This window comes from Sander vitreus, chromosome 7 (assembly GCF_031162955.1).
Source record: "Sander vitreus isolate 19-12246 chromosome 7, sanVit1, whole genome shotgun sequence".
NCBI lineage: Eukaryota > Metazoa > Chordata > Actinopteri > Perciformes > Percidae > Sander > Sander vitreus.
This window is the reverse complement of record NC_135861.1, coordinates 21,139,708-21,161,968: the sequence shown is the minus strand read 5'-3', so window position 1 is coordinate 21,161,968 and position 22,261 is coordinate 21,139,708. Positions and strand designations below refer to the sequence as shown.

The 22,261-nt window shown below is 38.9% G+C and overlaps 1 protein-coding gene across 10 annotated transcripts in view; it reads right to left on the bottom strand.

Annotated features, from left to right (window-relative positions):
• Positions 1-18,063, bottom strand: part of LOC144521044 (membrane-associated guanylate kinase, WW and PDZ domain-containing protein 1-like) — a 97,557-nt gene extending 79,494 nt beyond the window's left edge. For all 10 annotated transcript variants that reach the window (XM_078255273.1, XM_078255277.1, XM_078255276.1 and 7 more), the window contains exon 1: positions 17,265-18,063. In XM_078255273.1, the coding sequence (XP_078111399.1) occupies positions 17,265-17,562 (298 nt within the window). In that variant the 5' untranslated portion in view covers positions 17,563-18,063. The remainder of the gene's footprint in view (positions 1-17,264) is intronic.
• Positions 18,064-22,261: the final 4,198 nt, after the last annotated feature.

Genomic DNA, 22,261 nt, shown 5'->3' with positions numbered 1-22,261 from the left:
TTCTTCCTATTTTAACATAAACATACTGATAATCGTTTACATTTTAACATCGTTGATTAATTGATGGACATTAAATTGGTAACTATAATTAAACCAATTAATCGTGTGAGTCATGTTTTTAAGATAAACAGCTTAAAATTAAATTAAAACCGCTTCAATTGACCTGTGCTGCTAAAGTTTGTGTCAATGAAATCTAGTTAGTTACTTGTTCAGAATTCCTCAGATTATCCCATTTATACTCCGGTTGGAGGGAGCTCAGCGTTCATGTTCATGATATCTTTAAACTAAGAACCTTTTATCACACACACACACACACACACACACACACACACACACACACACACACACACACACACCTATAACCAGGCTAAGTTAAAAAGCTGGTGTAACCTGCTCTAGTACAGCATCTTGCAATACTCTCACTTGCAATGTTTTGGCCTATTTCCTACAAATCACAAATACATTCCTGCTGATCATTTCGAAAGCATACTGTATGCATTACATATGAGGAATGTGCAGTATTGTGGTGTAGGACATCATACAATATTCTTGGTGTGTAAATATATGGATCGGTGTGTGTTACTGAATGTTAACTAGTTTGATTATACATGTATACGGATATATTGTGTGTACTGTATGTGAAGAGACTGTGTGCTGATACGTCACCTGTGTTCTCTTGAATAGACCATTTTTTGCCAAGGGAGACAATAAAGGCTAATCTTATTTCATTTTAATCCTATCTTACATCTTTCTCAATGGATCTAAAAACGGTTGCCAATGAGGATTACCAAAGTAATCACGACCCTGTTTGTGGAAAGAGATGTTGCTGTTGAGTTTTTTTAAACTTTATCTTTGCTGTGAGCACCACAATTACAGTGGTACACAGTTACAATCACCTCTACTGTGTTGTTTTGGAGGACGAAATCTAAGATGACAAAACATAAGAAAATAAAACCAAACTATCTTCATGGCTCAATACCACAAAGAAGTAAGTGACAACATTTTTTCATTTTGTTTCAGTTGGGTGAACCACAATTTTAAAAGTGGTTTAATACATAACTTTGGATATTGCCATCATGCAGTTGCAAACAGGGACAGATCTTGGGAAACTTTCTTCGAAACTGAAAATTTGTTTAAAAGCTCAAGGATGCTCAGAGCCTTTGACATTCAATATGTGAGAGTTGGCTGCCAACAAGCATTACACTCGTGAGGTATGGCATCACAAATCAAAAGCAAATGGTTACTCAATCCAGTTTCCTTGAACACACCAATATGGAGTGTTTTCAGAGCGGCCCCTGGCTGCAAATGCTTTAGCAGGAGACGAAAACATCAGGATGTGAGGATGTGAAATGTTCAGCATATAAGCAAGTGTCGCAGCTCTGCTAGAAATAGATCTTTCCAATGGTTGGTGTAAATAGTCGTTATTACTGTAGAATAAAACATGCCAAACCACATGTATCATCATAACCTTTGCTTCAAAAAGGACTTGGCCCGGGTGGTGAAAACGGCACAGAGGATTGTAGGAGCAGTGCTCCCGGACCTAGATGCTGGCCGCCTACAGAAGAGAGCCAGTAGCATCAGCATGGACACAACACACCCAGGACACTGTCTGTCCCATTACCATCTGAAAAAAGATACAGAACCATCAAAACCCGGACTAACAGACTGAGGAACAGCTTCTTCCCCAGAGCTGTAGCCCCTAAAGACTAAGGACTACTGTCATAAAAGCACAATATAACTTTAACAAAACAAAAAACTTAACTAAACAAAAAGAACTCTGCAAATGCTCATATGAGTATTATGTGAAATGCCTTTTTTGTGTCTTTTTTTTTTTTTTTTTTTTTTTTTGTTTTTTGTTTTTATTATTTATTTACTGCTGCTGCACTGATTGCCAGCAACGGAATTTCGTTGTATTCATACAATGACATATCTTGAATCTGAGCTTTTCTTAGTGTGTTAAATTGTCTCCCTTTGTCTCACCCTAAACACGACTGTTTAAGCTTTAGCCAAATTCCAGTCATGTCCTCTATCTAAACCTGCCTGACCTGCTCAGTGCAACATATTTCTCTTGTCAGTGCACCCGACTCCCCCACCGTCGCACCTCAGCCCTCAGCGCATCCAGATGCTGCCAACTTCTGACGAACAGCTGCAGCCCAAGGTCCTTCCCTCCCTTGGACAGACAGGAGCTTGCAAACACTCCCAGAACAAATCTGCACCACGTACTGTAGTATATCTCTAGAAAAGGATATTTACCTTTTATCATCTTGCCTGTTTTAAAAATACGCCTCTGTCTCTGCTCTTCACTTTAAAAACAGTTATCTGAAGTCATTTCAGTCAGATTATGTTATTTGCAGTGACGGTTTACTGATTTAACAGCTTCAGCTACCATGTATCACCTCACTCTGGAGCTCTATATTGAGAACAATAAAAAATTAAAATTCAGTTTTCCTGCTGAGAGTTCAATGAGATTTGAGTCAGTTTCAGGTCACGTTTACAAAAGCAGCATAACACAAGATAAGACAGAGAGCGAGCTACTAAGTTAAGTGTTCAAAGTAAATTTAGCCGACACCAACAGCTCAAGAAAAATGTTTCCATCATTATGTTTGTATTATGTACTTTGTCAAGAGTCTAAATTTACTCTGGAAATACAGTGATTCTGAGGCACAGCTGGAAGAAAAACAGCAAGTGATTTGATAGGCACAGGCATGTGTCAGATTGTGGGAGATGTGTATGTGAAAAGCAAGCTTTCAAAGCAGGCCAAAAGACTAAAGGAAAACATTAGATTTTAGGAAGGCTCGTGTGTTTGTTTGGTTTGTCATGACCAGAAAGTCAGACATTTACAGCAGGAAAGACACTCTGCAAATGGAGAGGAAGACATTATATATGTGTTTATAAGGCTTTAAATGCATTAGAGAATCGATGAGTCAGATCGCCAGCTACGGATAATCAATTCATCTTTTAAGTAAAATGCCAAAAATGAACCGATACTAACTTTTCAAATGTGATGATTTGCTCTTTTTCTCTGTTTTTTTGTCATTTTAAATTGAATATGTTTGGGTTTTGGAATGTCGCTCAGACTAAACAAGCAATTTGAACATGTAATCTTGGGCTCTGGGCAAATAAGATGGGCCGTTTCACTGTTTTCTCTTAAATAATGAAAATAACTTTTACTTCTAGCCACTCTCTGACAGTCACGCTAGTGGCATGTCTCTAGGGAGGGAAATGTTACTTTGTCGATCTGCCACTTTGGTCCAGATTGAAATATTTTAAGATGAAATAACTTAAAAACTATTAGATGGATTGCCATGAAATATGCAACAGATATTCGTGGTGCCAAGAAGATGGAGCCTATTATGACTTTGATGATTGGCTGACATTTCCTTTAGTACGACCATGAGGTCCACATTTGGAGCTTTTAGGGAAATGTCTCTCAGATGGATTACCATTAAATGTGGTACAGACATTCATGCCCCCCCTAAGATGCACTGTGATCACCAACATACAGTACTTCTCATCTAGTGCCAATTTGTCCAAATACCTTCAAAACTAATGACATTCCCTTTAGCCTCAGCTGTGCATTGTGGTTACATCTAATTAGTAAATGTAAGCATGCTAACACACTAAACTAAGATGATGAATATGGTAGACAATACACCTGTTTAGCATCAGCGTGTTAGCATTTTCATTGTTACATGTTAGCATTTAGGTGAAAGCAGTGCTGTGCCTAAGTACAGCCTGAGAGATCCGCTATGGCTGTCTTGTCTGGAGTCTTGTTTAGACTTATCCTACTAATTTACAAAACAAATTATTATATTCTATAAACAAGCAAGACCGAAGCAAATCTGGGGTCTGTCGCACAAAGAAGGCTTACTGAATTATCTGGTTAATTGCTGGTTAAAATTAAATCAATCAAATATGGAACATGGACTGTATTAAAAAGAGGTGTTATGGGTTTACTTGCCTTATACAGCTAACTCTGAAATCCTGCACTGTGAGACCGTGTAGTTTAATAATTTCTTTAGTTTAAAATATAACCTTATTGGTAACCTTTATGTCAACATTTTCTGTGTTTTGCGGAAAAAACATTTAATTTTGAGAAAATAACCAAAATTGTCACAGTAGCAGGTTGAGGATTGATCAGTCAACAGTGAAATGTCTTAAGGGTATTATGCAGATGAGTTCCAGATGCACAAACAGCTGTCTGTATGCAACACATCAATCAGACTGTGTGAAGCTGCAAAACACTTTAACTATTTGATATGAAAGCTTTGTCAATTATACTACAACAGTAGCTACAATCTTTGTGCACCTTTGATCAGCTGCAGGGCCACACACACTAAAGCAGAGAGAGTTCCCCAACTAATCACCTCTATTGTCTATCTGCTACTGTGACTAACTCAAACCCCCACAACACCGGAACAGTCTTCAAGCTTCTTGACAGTAATGAAACTATCAGATGGAGGAAGCTGGTTCCTGCAAAGCAGCTTTGATTTAAATAGGACGTCCTGCCACATAACGCAGAGATACGACTGGGAAAGGACGAGATGGCGTGGGCTCTGGGACACACACTGTGTACACACAGATACACAGAGCTCATGAAGATGTTGGAACCTTCTCCACCTGTTTGAAGTTGTCAGCCATCTGGTGTGATTTAACTTTTTCACCTTTTCCAGGATGAAAAGTCTGGGAACCAGATCATGGAAAGTAGTTGGGTTCCTCTAAACCTCAGAGATCAAAGCTGGCTCTGCTTACTGACTCCAGTGTATGTGGTCCGGTGTAGGTGCAACATGGAGAATTGGAGCCTCTCTGTCGAGTTCACCTCTCTGTAAACCGCAACAGAACTGAAGACAGATGTTGCTATAATGATATGACTAAAAACCATGATGAAACGTATACATATTTTTATACTTACAAATGCTTCAATATATCAGTTGTGTAGTGGAAGCTTCACAAAACGAGTGTCTTGCATATCATCATAAACACATCCTTACCAAAGCTACAAGGTACTGGGTGGGTTACTTTCATATCACTTAAAATATAAATAAAATTGGAATGTAACTCGTGAAACAATGCATTTCTTTTTAACACTGTCATACTGAATTATTATCATTATCAAGTTTCTCATAAATTCTCACACATATTTACTTAAAATAATGTAAATAAGTATTTTTACCATGTCTTTTCTTAAACTATCTAAAAAAATTCAAGAATGTGGATTGCATTACTTAACAATTTTAAACCAATTCACAACAGGCCCTTGTGAGTTCTTTGGATCCACTTTCATCATAATTCATGATTCTACCACTAGAGGGCTCCGTGCATGACATTACATATTTTATTACAACAGCTTTACCTGACACATTTCTGCAATATAGCAACCATCCCAGCCTGTTTTGTATAAATAAAAGCCTGTGTTTGCCAACCGATGCCATATAACAGTGTTCCAACAAAAGGCATTTGATGAAGGCTTTGAGGTTTGCTGTGGTACACACCTACAGTATGAGGGGCTTCCCACTTTGACAGGAAACTTCCTCTGCTGCAGAGGAAGTGATGCATTTTTAGAAAACAACAGTAGTTTGTTTGGTATAAAAACAAGAAAGGTCACCAGACTAAACAAAGCTACAGTCACTGAATGTATCTACAATGAATGAATGAATGAATGAATGAATAAATGAATCAATGGTTTATTTTCGCTTACAGTCGCTTACACGACACATCCGTAATATAGGATTATTCAGACACATTTTAAATAAACACGTTCCTAGTGCTGACACAAAACAAAATAAGTAAAGGGTACAAATATAAAGTTTACAATTCAGCACAAAAAAAGCCGATAAATACAAGAAGGGTACAAACAATGTTAACATTTCAACATAAAACTTTCAGACCACAATAGCCAGAAACTATGGTACAAATAGAAAATAAACAGATTAGGCAAATACTTTAGGTATTCCAAATAAGAAGTAAGGGTACAAAGGTTACGTCATGGCACTGACCCAATATGCTACGACTAAATCTTACTAAATATAAAACAGGCATTTTAATGATCTGACTAAATAAAAAAGCTTTTTTTTTTTTAACAAAAATACTGCAATGGGGGGTACCTTTTAAACTACTGCAAACACTGTCTAGAACATAATGAAAATCAAAGCTAAGAATAGTGCACTTTAGCAGGGCTGCACCTAATTTATTTTTGATTGATTGGACGTTTATTTTCTTTTTAATTTATTTATCTTTTAATCTTTAAGTCTTTAAAATGTCATAGAATTGTCCCATCACAACTTCCACAAGTCCAAGAAGTCATTATCATAGAAACAGTCTGCAGATTTAATTGATAAGAAAAATAATAGTTACTTGCAGCACAATACCCCAGTCTACTAAAATCAAATCTCATGCTTTGATTCGCAGACATTGAATGATGGGCTAAACAGACCTATTATAGCATAGCTGCTTTACTTCAACTGCAAGGATTTCTACCGCATGCAGGACTGTGGCTGCATGTTTTGTAAACCAAAGAGACTGGACTTTGTATAATGAAGTAGACATGATAGCTGAGCTCTTTCTTTCCAGGAAGATTTACATTAAAACATTTCAGATAAAAATTCACTCTTCTTCATCCTCCTCCTCACTGTTTTGTTGTTTCAATAAAATGTGACCCATTAGGACAACAATGCCAGAAACAGAAGAGGTACATGCAAGTCTGAGCGAGTTAATCTCTTACAATATTAGGTCGCCAATCCTCTAACTCATTAAATATTAAAAAGCAGTGTCCTGCCAATAAAAAGCCTTCACCCACTGGTGCCTTCATCGCTGCAGTTTAAGTACAACAAATAACGCTAAAACTGGAGCTCTAACTAATTCTTGCTTTTCTGTGCCACTTTTTTTTGCTTTAACTCTGATTCATTTTTATACGTTTTACTAGTACTTACAGCCAGAAGCTTTCAGATTAAACAGTAGTGTGAATATTAGTGTCAGGATATTAGGCAATACATCGTTTTATACTGGTGAACAGAGCAGGGTAAGGTCAGCCCTCTCAAGAGCTTATGAGCAACCTGAATCTCTGGAGACTGAAGGGCACGGAGGAGGGGAGGGATAGAGAGATCAGCAGCATGAGAAATCCTCTAAGGATCATCTGCAAACCTTTCATCACGGCCAAACAACACACCAAGGTTAACATAAAAGAATGTTGTTACAAGTGTAGCAGCGTGTTACTTTAAAAACAAACAATTGAATGAGCACAGACTATTCTGAAGTAAACCTTGAAGTCAATGAGTCCTGCTTCAGTTTGTGAAATCCAGCATGATGACAGAGGACCCTTAGAAAAATGAGAACGTCTCTCACACTATGCTATTTGCATCTTTAGGAAGGTGTAATTACTGGTCCCAACAACCACAACAAAACCAAAGAACTAAAAGTAGAACTATGATTCATCTGTATAAAACGGAGCCTGTAATGGTGCGTAATCCCTTCCAGATGTGTGAATCTAGGAGGAGCGCAGCTTAAATGTCAATTTATCTCCACTAAACGAGACTCTCTTGCAGTGAACGTGTGTGTGTGTGTGTGTGTGTGTGTGTGTGTTTGACATAGGAGCATGTGTGTAGGTCACTGCACATGCATGTTTGTGCAGCAGAGAGAGACAGAGTAAGACTGAAAGAATCCAATTGCCAGCTTTTAAAGCTGTATCACAGCATTCTGTTCTTTCTGGATCATCTGATTCAAACTGTGATTCATACTCTTGCAGGCAGGGTGGAGACGACAGTCAGCAGCAGCACGGTCTGCTCCAACACAACTAGTTCGTATGACATGTTTATATTAGCAAATATAAAAAAAAAAAAACTATAATGGAGTGTTTATGCTTATCATAACTAGAAGTTAAAAATGTTCTCATTTCCACACACTGATGCCATTTTCTATTTCATTAATCGGACCCACACCTGTCATTTATTTTTGAGCTGTTGACAATGGAGGGGGAGCTGATCAGAGACAAGTATACTGCAGAATTTGATAATACATATATGGCTTTTAATTTTTACTGAATGCATGTTTTTGTTTACCCTAATGTGGTAATTCATGTGTGATACTATTATATTACGTGTTTTTTTCATTTTGCTGGCTGTGCCACATGAGAGCTGTTTTGTAATGCGAGTGTTAAATTAAATTAAATAACGATTCAGTGAACTGCAGATGAAGTAGATCTTCCTTGGAACATCAATAAAAAAGTATTTCTTTTGAAAGGGAGTTTCTAGTTATATCCACATCAATCAATCACAGCTATTCATGCACATCAAAGCAATACAATGCCAAATACAGATGAGACTGTTCAAGCAGGTCTAATAACACCCGCTCTCCTTGTCCAGGATTCAGTTGTGTTTTATGCAAATCAAACATTTGTACAGTATTTTATCTTTCAGAGGTCATGGTTGTTCTGAATATCATTCAACATATCATCCTACTACATCCATTTCCACACATTTAACAGACACAACATGAGTTATTGAAACCGGACAATCAATTTGAAGAAATAGCAATAGCATAACATAAATTATAAATAACTACTGTGTGGGTAAACTAAACACGCTACATGCATTACTTCCATATTGCACATTCACACACATTACTGTAGTCACGTGAAAACCTTATAAACAAACCCTGGTAGATGAACTAAAGAGGTTGTTTGTCTTAGTTCCTGAAATGCTAACATTTTCAGAACACAAGGTTCTAACCTGAACATTATGTTATTCATCACCAACAATGTAAATGTTACAGCTGAATGTCACATTTTTATTAAATTCCCCGTGACATATGCGATATACAATACAAACATGCAAATACTGGAGAAGTTAACATTTTCAATTATTTACCAGTTTACATTTCTCTTCTTTTGTGTTTGTTTCCTATAGGAATTCATCCTGATAACAAAGATTTGATCATTTGAGGGAAAACCCAACAGGCACACGCAGTCTGGTAAAGAATCTCTCAATATGATTTGTGATGAGTTCACTGGCATCATATTTTTGCTGAAAATGCCCATTACACCTTATAGATAGATAGATAGCACTTTATTGTCCGTGTACATGGAAATTTGTCTTGCAATACAAGCTCCAACAATTACAACACAACAATCAAAAAGCTAAAAACATAGAGGCATCAATAAAAACATAGATACTTAATTAATATGAACCATGACCATATGTGCCATGCATGCAACAGGCCATGCATTTGCTACAAAACTGCCACCCTTACAAAAAAACCCAACTATGGCATATATTAAAAAGCTGATTTATTAACTGTTACAGCATTTTAGTGTTCTATGGCAGAATTATACAATCAAATGCGTAGATGCAGCTGACAGAACGGTGAAATAGATACTATGATTAATAAATTATCTTAAACAACTGACTCTATTTGAGGATCAAGGAGTAGCTGCACGTCCTCGCAAAAAGAGACGGTCCAGCCTCTAACAGAACAAAACCGAAGGTGCATTCAGGCGGCCCTTGTTAAAGTACTTAAAGTCAGCCATTTCTAAGTTTACAACCAGGAAGTTGATAAATGCTGGTAGTAAACTGAGCTTACATTGTATCTGAGTTGAAAGTACGAGTTGTGTTGTCTGTTATGTACAGTGGGGCAAAAAAGTATTTAGTCAGCCACCAATTGTGCAAATTCTCCCACTTAAAAAGATGAGAGGCCTGTAATTTTCATCATAGGTACACTTCAACTATGAGAGACAAAATGAGAAAAAGAAATCCAGAAAATCACATTGTAGGATTTTTAATGAATTTATTTGCAAATTATGGTGGAAAATAAGTATTTGGTCAATAACAAAAGTTCATCTCAATACTTTGTTATATACCCTTTGTTGGCAATGACAGAGGTCAAACGTTTTCTGTAAGTCTTCACAAGGTTTTCACACACTGTTGCTGGTATTTTGGCCCATTCCTCCATGCAGATCTACTCTAGAGCAGTGATGTTTTGGGGCTGTCGCTGGGCAACACGGACTTTCAACTCCCTCCAAAGATTTTCTATGGGGTTGAGATCTGGAGACTGGCTAGGACACTCCAGGACCTTGAAATGCTTCTTACGAAGCCACTCCTTCGTTGCCCGGGCGGTGTGTTTGGAATCATTGTCATGCTGAAAGACCCAGCCATGTTTCATCTTCAATGCCCTTGCTGATGGAAGGAGGTTTTCACTCAAAATCTCACGATACATGGCCCCATTCATTCTTTCCTTTACACGGATCAGTTGTCCTGGTCCCTTTGCAGAAAAACAGCCCCAAAGCATGATGTTTCCACCCCCATGCTTCACAGTAGGTATGGTGTTCTTTGGATGCAACTCAGCATTCTTTCCCCTCCAAACACGACGAGTTGAGTTTTTACCAAAAGGTTTTATTTTGGTTTTATCTGACCATATGACATTCTCCCAATCCTCTTCTGGATCATCCAAATGCTCTCTAGCAAACTCCAGACGGGCCTGAACATGTACTGGCTTAAGCAGGGGGACACGTCTGGCACTGCAGGATTTGAGTCCCTGACAGCGTAGTGTGTTACTGATGGTAGCCTTTGTTACTTTGGTCCCAGCTCTCTGCAGGTCATTCACTAGGTCCCCCCGTGTGGTTCTGGGATTTGTGCTCACCGTTCTTGTGATCATTTTGACCCCACGGGGTGAGATCTTGCGTAGAGCCCCAGATCGAGGGAGATTATTAGTGGTCTTGTATGTCTTCCATTTTCTTATAATTGCTCCCACAGTTGATGTCTTCACACCAAGCTGCTTACCTATTGCAGATTCAGTCTTCTCAGCCTGGTGCAGGTCTACAATCCTTTGACAGCTCTTTGGTCGTGGCCATAGTGGAGTTTGGAGTGTGACTGTTTGAGGTTGTGGACAGGTGTCTTTTATACTGATAAGTTCAAACAGGTGCCATTAATACAGGTAACGAGTGGAGGACAGAGGAGCCTCTTAAAGAAGAAGTTACAGGTCTGTGAGAGCCAGAAATCTTGCTTGTTTGTAGGTGACCAAATACTTATTTTCCCGAGGAATTTGCAAATAAATTCATTAAAAATCCTACAATGTGATTTTCTGGATTTTTTTTCTCTCTCTTTTTGACATTTTGTCTCTCATAGTTGAAGTGTACCTATGATGAAAATTACAGGCCTCTCTCATCTTTTTAAGAGGGAGAACTTGCACAATTGGTGGCTGACTAAATACTTTTTTGCCCCACTGTATTTAATTTAAACAATAATGGAATTTTGCTTTGTTTTGTTTCTGGACTGCAATGCAACAGAAGAAAAAGAGAGGACAAGATTGTATTTTTCAGATAAAAAAAACAAACATGTTTTTGTCATTTCAAATTTGAGTCATGTGATAGTTACAAACTTTTCTATCAAATTGCTGCTTTCACTGAGCTTCATGGTGCACATGTCTCTGTTTGTCTCTGCATGTGAACTCCATGAGAGAAAAACATGCTGCATTTTAGAAACCCTGTGGGCTTTCCATGCTTATTTTATCTGATAATGTAACCAGCATGCAGTGGAGGAGTACTGTATCTCTTGATGAACCTGTACAGGCATCATATTTACTCTCCTTTATCAACTGAAGCATTCCTTTAAAGCTGAGGTCATTACATACACTCTGACACCTAAAACATCCACTGACTACAGCTTCTGTTCTGGGGCCTTTATAAACGTGGCGTACGCACAAAAGAAGACGTACGCCGCTCTACACGTAAGAATTTGGATTAATAAAAGCAAACTGGACGGGAAACTGAGTCAAGAAAAGGACACGTTTCACTATTTTATGATATATTTAGACTACAGAATTTGATTGATCGAGAAAATAATTTGTAGATTAAATCGGTAATGAAAAAAATTGTTAGCTGCAGAACAAGTGCCGTCACAATAAATCTCGACACCAATACCAAAATTATCTATTTGACACCTTACTTTGAGAAATATGAGCACATTTTTTTTTATAAAAAATAAAGCCAACCCTCTAATGTCTAAACACAAGCAGCTACAAGACCTTATCATTGATAAAATACAGTATATTTATTTCAATCAGGAACTATCTGATTCAACAGTAAGCAAACATGATTACAAATCTGACCAGACATTTGATGCCAGTTTTTGCTTTGGATACTCTGCGTTACGGGCACATGAGGTTTGATGCCCAGCCCACATACAGTATAATAATAAGAGGCAAAAAAACACTGTTACATGGCTACAGGCTACAATGAATGCTGCTGGAGTATCATATCCCCAGTACTGATGGTTGTTTCTTGTTACCCATCTGGTCTGCGCTCCATTCCAACCTCATTGTTACAACACCTGAGGCAAAGCCTCTAAATTACAGCCGTTTGTTCAAGCGTAAATGTGCGTGTGTCGCTGCTCTTTTACTGGTATGCTGCCATTGTTATCAATGTTAACAAGTCACTCCATCAAGACCAAAGTAAAAGTACAATGTATAAACCTTGAACAAACATATGCAACACATGCAAACAAGGCTATTTTAACAGTTCATTTAAAGACATCCAATTCCAATATCAAACTCTCTGTGTCACTATTTGTGCCCACTAAGGTTGAACATATGAAAAGATAAGAACATACAAACCACACAGAGCTATTACATTTGCATACATCACAAAAAGAAAATCAAAAAAACAGAGAGCTCATAAAGGGATGGTGGATGTGAAAGTAAAGGTAAAAAGCAGAGTGTCCAGATAGAGAAGGAGGAGAGATAGCTGCAGCATTCGTGTCACAAGCTGTTGACAAGCCTTTCAGGGATATACTTATGCAGTCGGTTGCGCTAAATCAAGACTGACAAAATTTTCATACTTAGGAAAATATAAGGGACTTACATTCTGGGACAAGCACATCACAGAAGAGATCTGTGTCTACAAAGCTGTCACATCCTCTAGATGTGTAAGCCTTCTTAACCGTGCACAAAGACCAAACACAAAGTCAGTGACACAACTTAGTTCAATCTTTACATAACAGAGTCAGTTATAATGGAGCTAGTGATTCAAATCACAATTCGAATTGCAATCTAATGTATGAGCTCTAGTCCGTGAACGTGTTAGAGCCGCTGCTCAGCGGGCAAAGACAGAGAAAGACAGGGGAAAACAGCATAGAGCCGGCATATTTTTACAAATAGTCTGTGAATTAAGGGGTTTGTTGACCAAACCGAAGTTGGTCTTAGTTCGTTGAAAGAGAGAAACTTGAATTCAGAAGGTGTAGGGTTGTATTTTTCTGTTTAATAAGGAAAATAGGTGTACGAATTTTTCCTCTCTTGACAACTCTACTAATGAAACGACAAAAAAGTGTGTCAAAGCACAATGGAAACAGACAACGAATAAATCATGAGGTACATAAAGCATGTGACTCAAACGTCCCTCAAACTCTCAATATTTGCATAACGGTAATGGATGGTTTATATTTTATTTGCTTTTTGCTTTGCTGCCTACACTGAGGCCACAGGTTAGGGTCAGCTACTAGTGACCCTGGAGTTACACTCCAAGTTTTGCTCATAGACACTTCAGCAGGACAGACGCTTACTATCCTAAAGGTTTGAATGATTAAACAAATCACTAATCACTATTCCATCATGTCAAAGAAGGAGGGTGATAAGGAAAAGCAAGAAGTGACCTGAGAGAAGGGGTGAAAAAAATGGAATAAATAAAAGGAATAAAATGGAGAATTTGATGTATAAAAGTCTAAATGTTTCATCAGGGTGTACCAGTGAACTCCACCTCTCAGGAATGCCTGGCATCCAGCAGGCTGCCCTGATTCCCTCTGGCTGGGTTCAAGTGAAGGCGAGATCTAAGGCCCTATTTGTCCCAGAGATCAGACACCCAGCCAAACCTACCTGTAATCAGAGCCACCAAACCTTTTCAGTGCTGGAGGGGTTTCTGGTTCACTTAAAAAGGTAAAAACTCCCAATGCCAAAAAGGCTATCAAAGTTGTAAAACACAATGTAGTTCAGACTTGCTTTTTTGTATTTCAGTCTCAAATGCACATACTGTAATTAGCTCTACTTTAAACCAAGTATCTCTTAATAATTTTATATGACCTGATACACAACCTTTGCACCTTTACAGGCCCACCACTGTTATGTTAGATGTTCATTAAAATACAGTGAAGAGACAAAACCTTTCACCTGTGAGCTGGATTCAACTGATGATAAGAGATAGGAGCTACACTGGTGGGTCAAAGTCTTGATAAGTCTAAAAGTACTCCATTGTTGCACTTTAAACTAAAAATTATGCCAGCCATACCATAAATCTATTCATCATTCACATGGGCCTCTGTAAACAACTGTAGAGAGCAGGTTGCTGTGGTGATGCTAGGTGAGCAAGAACAACAGGAGAAAGCGGTTCTGTTCAAACAGTTTATAACAATAGCTGGATTTACTGAGGAGAGTCAGTCTGATGTACTACTGGAGAGCAGTCAAATGGACACTGTGTGTGTGAAGTTGACGTGCCTTTTCCACTAACCTCGCGATAGATGAGAACGACACCTGCAACCATGGTAACTGTACACAACAAATATGGCTCCAGATGTAGCCCTCAAAATGCTTAAGAGGACACAAAAAATAAAAATGCACGACAAAAACAAGAACTCTGAACTGAAAAACTTAGACTAAAACTAATATATATTTTCGTTAAACGACTAAATCATTATACATTTATTGTGTAAATAACGCTTTCTCACATCTCTGTCATTCCTTCACAATTTAAAGAGCTTAATTAAAACCCAGACTCAAAACCACTGGAGTGTTATATTCCACCTTTTTCACCACAGCAGTGCTCAGACTTCTTTCAGGTGGTTTTCTTTCCGCATTCCTCATATGGAGCTACACACCTGTGTGTGTGTGTGTGTGTGTGTGTGTGTGTGTGTGTGTGTGTGTGTGTGTGTGTGTGTGTGGGGGGGGGGTGTTTGTGCCTACCTGCACAAACTGATACGGTTGGTAGAGCTCTGAGGTGATGTGGCCTCCTGTAATACGACCCACAGCTCTGTGGAGGGGAAGGGAGAGAGATCTGATCCATCCATGGCCGGTTCTGCATGGGAGCCCAACGGACTGTGAGGCACAATGGAGGTCTTGTGAGCTACTCAGATAGAAGAATATCCCCCTCCTTTAATTACGGACAAGGAGAGATCTGCTGACTCGTGAGAAACTAATGACAAAGCCGTGACAAAGACGGCTCAAGACGTACTTTATGTCTACAGTCAGGGTGTTGTAGCAGTCTTTAGAAGTAGCATACAAAGTGTTTCCATAGGAGTTCAGAATAATTAGAAAACGGTTAATGGATATTAGAAATCTACCATGGTGCAACACTGGTCTGATCATATACTGAACAAAATTATAAACGCAACACTTTTGTTTTTACCCCCATTTTTCATGAGCTGAACTCAAAGATCGAAGACTTTTTCTATGTAACCAAAAGGCTTATTTCTGTCAAATATTGTTCACAAATCTGACTAAATCTGTGTTAGCGAGCACTTCTCCTTTGCCGAGATAATCCATCCACCTCACAAGTGTGGCATATTAAGATGCTGATTAGACAGCATGACTATTGCACAGGTGTGCCTTAGGCTGGCCATAATAAAAGGCCACTCTAAAATGTGCAGTTTTACTGTATTGGGGGGGGGGGGGTCCGAAAACCAGTCAGTATCTGGATTAGGGTTAGGGTTCATCCGTGAAGAGAACACCTCTCTAAAGTGCCAGATGCCGAGAGAGAGAGAGGGATGAACCCTAACCCTAACGATAACCATAACACCAGATACTGACTGGTTTTCGGAGCCCCACCCCACCCCACCAATGCAGTAAAACTGCACATTTTAGAATGGCCTTTTATGTCATTATGTCACACCTGTGAGGTGGATGGATTATCTTGGCAAAGGAGAAGTGCTATTTAGACAGATTTGTGAACAATATTTGAGAGAAATAGGCCTTTTGTGTACATAGAAAAAGTCTTAGATCTTTGAGTTCAGCTCATGAAAAATGGGGGCAAAAACAAAAGTGTTAATAATAATAATATTAATAATAATTTAGTTTAGTGTATGTCAAACAAACGCCTGTTCTGCAAACACAAACCAGCATTAGTGCTGAGCTCTTGTCCCAGGGGTCGAGACTTCAGCTCCAGCGGTCAAGCATTCACTGTGCAGCCACTAATGGACATACAGTACACTAGAAAGGCAATGATGCTACTCTGAAACAAAACCGCTGTTATATAACACAGTTAATGATTTCCCCAGAGACGAAGCACTGCAAACTCTGTCAAATATTGTGCGAGTGTGTGAACGGGGAGTGACCATGAGTGGGAGCGTATGTGGAAAGAGACAGTTGAGGTGAAATGTACAAATGCCTCTATTTAGAAATTTAAAAAAAATATTTCAGTATTCACTCAGGCATTTACAGAACATCCAGATTTGGCCAACAGGAAGAACAACACAAACCATGCACAGTATACACTGGAGACTGAGAAAAAAAAGTTTGAATCAGTGGAATGGAACGATTGGTCGATTAATCAATTAGTTGGAGAAAAATAGTGTAAAAGTACTGCGACACATTCTCAGGGTTCAGCTTCTCAGTATTTGCTGCTTCTATTTCTCATACAGTATATCACAATAAACTGAATGTCTTTGGGTTTTGGACTGTTAGTTGGAAAAAATAATGAAAATAATTGTTAGTTGCAGCCCTAGAAAGAAGCTCTGTGGAATTGTACACTGCAGATGGGACACTACCATCAGCTGATGAAACAACAAGCCAGAAAAGGGGACAGTGGCTTTTAAAAGCATTAGGCAAAAAAAATAAGGTATTAAAAGTACACATGTCAAAGAACTGGCAGTCAACAGTGTTTTCTGTAGGTGTTGGGTATACATAAAGCTCTGGAGCTTGCGGTCTCTGGAAGTGGCCTAATCTGTGACCCCACAGGTCTGACCCAGAGTGGCTTTGGCAATGTTAGACAAATTAGGGCAGGAGGACTGTCAGGGCAGCTTCATGTCAAGGCCTGTGAAAACTCCAGGCTGCTGTGGAAGAGAAGATGAGCAGCAAGCAGCACCACGCACACTACTCTGCCCTACTTCACACAAATCACCACTTTGCTCATAATGCTGTGCCACATGGCAATTATAAAACAACTTCTACTGGGATTTATTTGTGCATGAGTGTTATTCTGACACACACAAGCACACGCACGCACGCGCGCACACACACACACACACACACACACACACACACACACACACACACAGTAATGGTCATGTTTCTCTTACCTTGGCGCACAGTTTTCAACCTGACGGGACCTTTGCAGCACTTAATCACAGTTAAAATGTCATAGAGGGGTAATCCAGACACAGGCAGCCCTTCGACCTCCAGGAGCAGCTCGCCTTCGCAGAGTTTACCGTCCTGGTAAACCACAGCATCCTCCCTAACTTGCCCGATATACGGAAACTCTCCATTCTCAGCTCCGCCGCGCAGATCCACATTCAGCTCCCCGGACACGTCCCGGAGAACCAGGCAGTCGTTCACTTTGGTGATCCAGTTGTTCTTCTTCTGAATGACTTTTGACATGATGACTCAGGTCGCAACTTAACCCGTTAGTTCCGCGGAATGGTGTTAAAACCAGCCGATGCATAGCACATAAATAGTCCCATCATGCAGAAAACTTCAGGGTGTTTGGGTGTCACTCCAAGTTGCAACATTTTCACCCTTCTCCTGAGCCAAGACATGCTGCTCCCAGCGCGTGTAAATATCCTGGTGGATCAAAATCCAGTTTGTTGTTGCTTCGGTTGTTGTTTCCGCATCGTTTGACAACAACACGCGCTCTGATTCCTCGCTATGGGATCTAATCCGCTCTCTTATTTCCAGCTTTACATTCAAAGACTCTTGTCATTAATCTTCTAGTTCTGCCCCTGCTCTGTCTAGTTTAGTTCCTTTGTTAAACTTTCCATAAGGAACCATTCACTTATCCCGTGAGCAGGTGGGCTGTTCACACAACCGGCGGCGCCTTTAAACAGGTAACGCGACAAGTTCATCTCATTTGCTCCTGCACTGTGGATGGAGGAATAGTGGGGAAGGGGGCGCATGCGTCCAACTGCTACTCCACGAGGGAAATCCTACCCGACCCCACACCTACCGGGTCCTAAAGCTCCTCCCACACGCGTTCCCAAACCAATACTAAACGGATTACAACGATCTCCGTGTCTAATCCCCACAGGAGCTCCAGTATTTAGTCTTTATTCATAAATAATGGAGCCGCACCACTGAGACCAGTTTCTCTCTTAACACAGAAGAGCTGCAGGTTTATTAAGCAGCAGCTATTTTCCCCTGTTGCCATGGGAACGTTATAAAGTGATGTAATTACGCAACGTGAACATCATCGAAAAGCTGCAAACCCCACGATGAAGCCATGATGAAACCGCAGTTTATGCAAGTTCCCGCAATTTTTGCAAGTTCCCGCAATTTCATCGCATAAAATTGCATAAATATCCTGCATATTCCATCGCATTTTTTAAGAAAACGTGCCGCATAATCAAGGATTTTTGCCCGCAACAATCACAAAAAAACTCCACATTTTTCTGGAAGGACTGATTAAGGTTGTTGGTTCAAACTTCAAACCAGCAGCAATGTGAGACCAAATCGTGGTTTTGTTTGTTTTTTACTGGAAAGTTCACAAATTCACAGCAAATGTTATAGTTATAGTTAGATATAGTTAATTAAAATAATTATTATTATTATTAGTAGTAGTAATAGCCTCAGGCATGGGGCCTCCCTCAGCCTCATTCTCTTTCTATGATGATAATGTTGGTAAAAGAAGTAGATATGTTACTTACTTACTTAAAACTATTAATACAACACAGTAAAAATACAATAAATAAAAAATAATTTCAAACTATTACTTAAATGCATATACAATACCACACAAAGGGGGAGGGGAGAAATTGACTTTTCAGCATGAGCCTGTCTCTCTCAGCCCCTACCATTATATCACTTTGTCTGCTGTACATCTGTCTTATAGGCTATATTAGCCCTCCTACACAATCTGGACTGTGATCATAACATCTACATCTTATAATTTATTTATTCCCTGTTATATATTGTTCTTATTCATAGCCAGTTAATATTTCATAGTCATAGTTAATATTTAATAATAATCTATTGCACTGTTCAATCCCTGCACTGATCACTTTTGCACTTTTGCACTACCACCATTGCACACACTCTACCATAGCACCTTATCATGGTCATTGCATTTCTGTGAGTGATTTTTATTATTTTTATTTTTACTCTTTTTTATGTGTGATATATGTGTATATGTGTTTGTTGTGTTATGGTTGTCTAAGCTACTGGATGCCTAAAATTTCCTTCGGGATATATAAAGTATCTATCTATCTATCTATCTATAAATATTATCAGCACAATGTACTTGAATTTACTTAAGTCTGTTCAAGGCCATTTTACTACTATAATATATAATATTTATTACTATAATGCATCATATTCACAAATGATTAGAGACACACCGTCTCACAAATGTTTTGCAACTTACTGTAAACTTATATCATTCTCAATAGGTTTGTTGTTAAGTCTTTTTGACAAGCTCAGATATAATTTGTGTTATTGTTTGATTTAGGCATGACATTTTCATTGCATTATTGCAGTTTGTAAGTGTATTGTCCTGAAGTTGCAAACAAGGCTGTTTTTCTTCCCTGTCCCTGAAACGTTGACATTTTGTAGGTCAAATAGGTTTTCCTCCGACAGCCCTAAAAAGAGAAAACAAACCAATTTGATTTTAGACAGTGAAAGGAACCCTTGTCAATGTCCGACAGTAACAACAATGTAAATATCTGTGGTGTCTGCAGTTTGGAAAAGAGTGAGGAGGGATCAGGTGAGAAACACATGCCACTGCAGGGGAAAAACAGGCTCTCTGTGTTTCCTGTACAGTAACTGGCACTCACAGGCTGCAAGGGCAGTGGCCTGGATAGCAGTGCATGAAAGGCAGCTTTCCATCCCATTACATCTCCGTGTTGAATGCTGGGAGTGTTCATGTTGACTCAACTGTGTCACTTTTACCTCTCAAGCTTGTCATACGGAAGGTATTTGTATCCAGCAGCTAGAATATGGCTTTCATTCTCCATTGTTATCACATGGTCTATATTAGCTTGATTCATATGTATCTGTGTGTTAAACACAACCTACGTGCCACTTTGTCTACGATTTACTCTACATATTGCAAAGTGAGCTCTGTTCTTCCAGTTACATTCTTAGTGGGGAGAACCAACGGCTGCAGGCCGCTGAACGTGACACACATCCAGCTCTGATGTACTCTGACTGGTGAGGTGTTTCTAACATACAGCCCTGTGATCAAATCACCATCTGAAAACTTGAGTCCATACTTTAAAGCTTTACCTGTAATGGTGCTTGTGTTGTCCAGTTCCAGTCACATCTACATAGAGTTGGCGTTGGATGATTTGCTGCACCGATGTTCTACAAAAAGTTGAATTTCTACACTGTCAGCACTGAGTTTATTAGAGATTGAGTTTGGGTCATGGAGCTTTGTCAGGCATTGCATTCACAACAACAATATCTTGACATTTAAAGTACTCATATTATGCTCAATTTTAGGTTCATAATTGTATTTAGAGGTTATATCAGAATAGGTTTACATGGTTTAATTTTCAAAAAACACCATATTGTTGTTCTGCACATTGCTGCAGCTCCTCTTTTCACCCTGTGTGTTGAGCTCTCTGTTTTAGCTACAGAGTGAGACATCTCACTTCTGTACCATCTTTGTTTGGAGTTGCACATACGCAGTAGCCAGGTAAGGACAACTAGCCATTAAGAAGCAGAGTATGAGGGTGTGCCACGCTAGCACTTTGCACTTAGCACTTTGAGATCTTTGATGAAAAGTGCATTATAAATTAAATGTATTATTATTATTATTATTATTATTATTATTATTAGCAGCTAGGCGAGCATTATAACGTGTGTTACAAAGTGACGCACGTTTGTCACGGAGGTAAAGGCTGGACTACAATAGAGCTGTTTGGAGCAGTTTGTGAACAATGTTTTCTGTTGGAGATGGTAAGTCCCTTTTGGTGGACTTTGGGCTTTTTCACTTTGTAAACCTATAACATGCACAAAAAAATATATATAACACAATAAAGGAAAAGGAAAAAGCCAAAAAATGAGCACTTTAAGCCACAGGCTGTAACAACCAGTCAAAATGGGGAGCCAAATCTCAAACACCTGAGACAACTACCACATCGATAATTGATATGACATCCTTAAAACAAGACAAACAATACATTAAAATTCATAGAATAGAAATCAAAATCAAAAGTTTGACACAGTGTTTTCTTATCGCACAAAAACATTTTTTAGACACTTTTATACTCAATTTAAAGGTACTTTTTTACAGTTCACTTTTTGTACGGATTAAACAAAGGAAATATAATGTTTTAATTTGTGAGCTTCAGAGGTGCTGCTAGGTGGAGTTTGTTACCTTTGGACCAGGGCTGTAGTACTTGACTGACTTTGAGTGGTATATAAAGGTAAGTCTGCAACAACAACTGGTGAAACAAGAATTTAAATCCTAAAGAAATGTGTAACAGTGACTGTGTTTATTTAATGAATGACAGTAATTGGCCGTCCAAACCTCGGGAATGCCATGGGTCCACAATCAATGCACAGTAATTAACCATTAACCAGCTATCCAAACATTGTATCGATCTGTCTCGGCGGTCAGAGAATAAAAGATACTGCATCAAAGCTCTGGCTGGTGACAACAAAGATACTCATGGTGTTTCAATGAATCACATCATTCCCTTTTCAGAACATGCTCTTACTAGTCATGTATTCATTGTATTGCTGAATATATTCATGCTTAATGGATCACACATAAACACTAAGAGAAAGGAGTTAAAACTGACTCAAGAGTTTTTTTTATAGAATCTAAAAATAGTTTTGATTTAACATGTTCTTCTTTCTTTCTCTGTGCAAATATTTACCCGATCTCAAACTGTACCGGTGACATTGACATGTGACCAGTGAGTGATACGCTATTATTGTAAAAATATTGATTATAGCCGTTTTAAGTAAATACTACTGTGAATTTGAGTCAGCCAGCCAGTGTGTGTAATGGGCAGGCTGATGCCTTCAGTTACCTTCTTGGGCATGTGAGAGAGATTAGTGCATCACAGTTGAACAGCTGGCCAGTGGAGTTTAGAAAGATTTATTTCTGTTCCACATGAAAAAAATACCCACATGC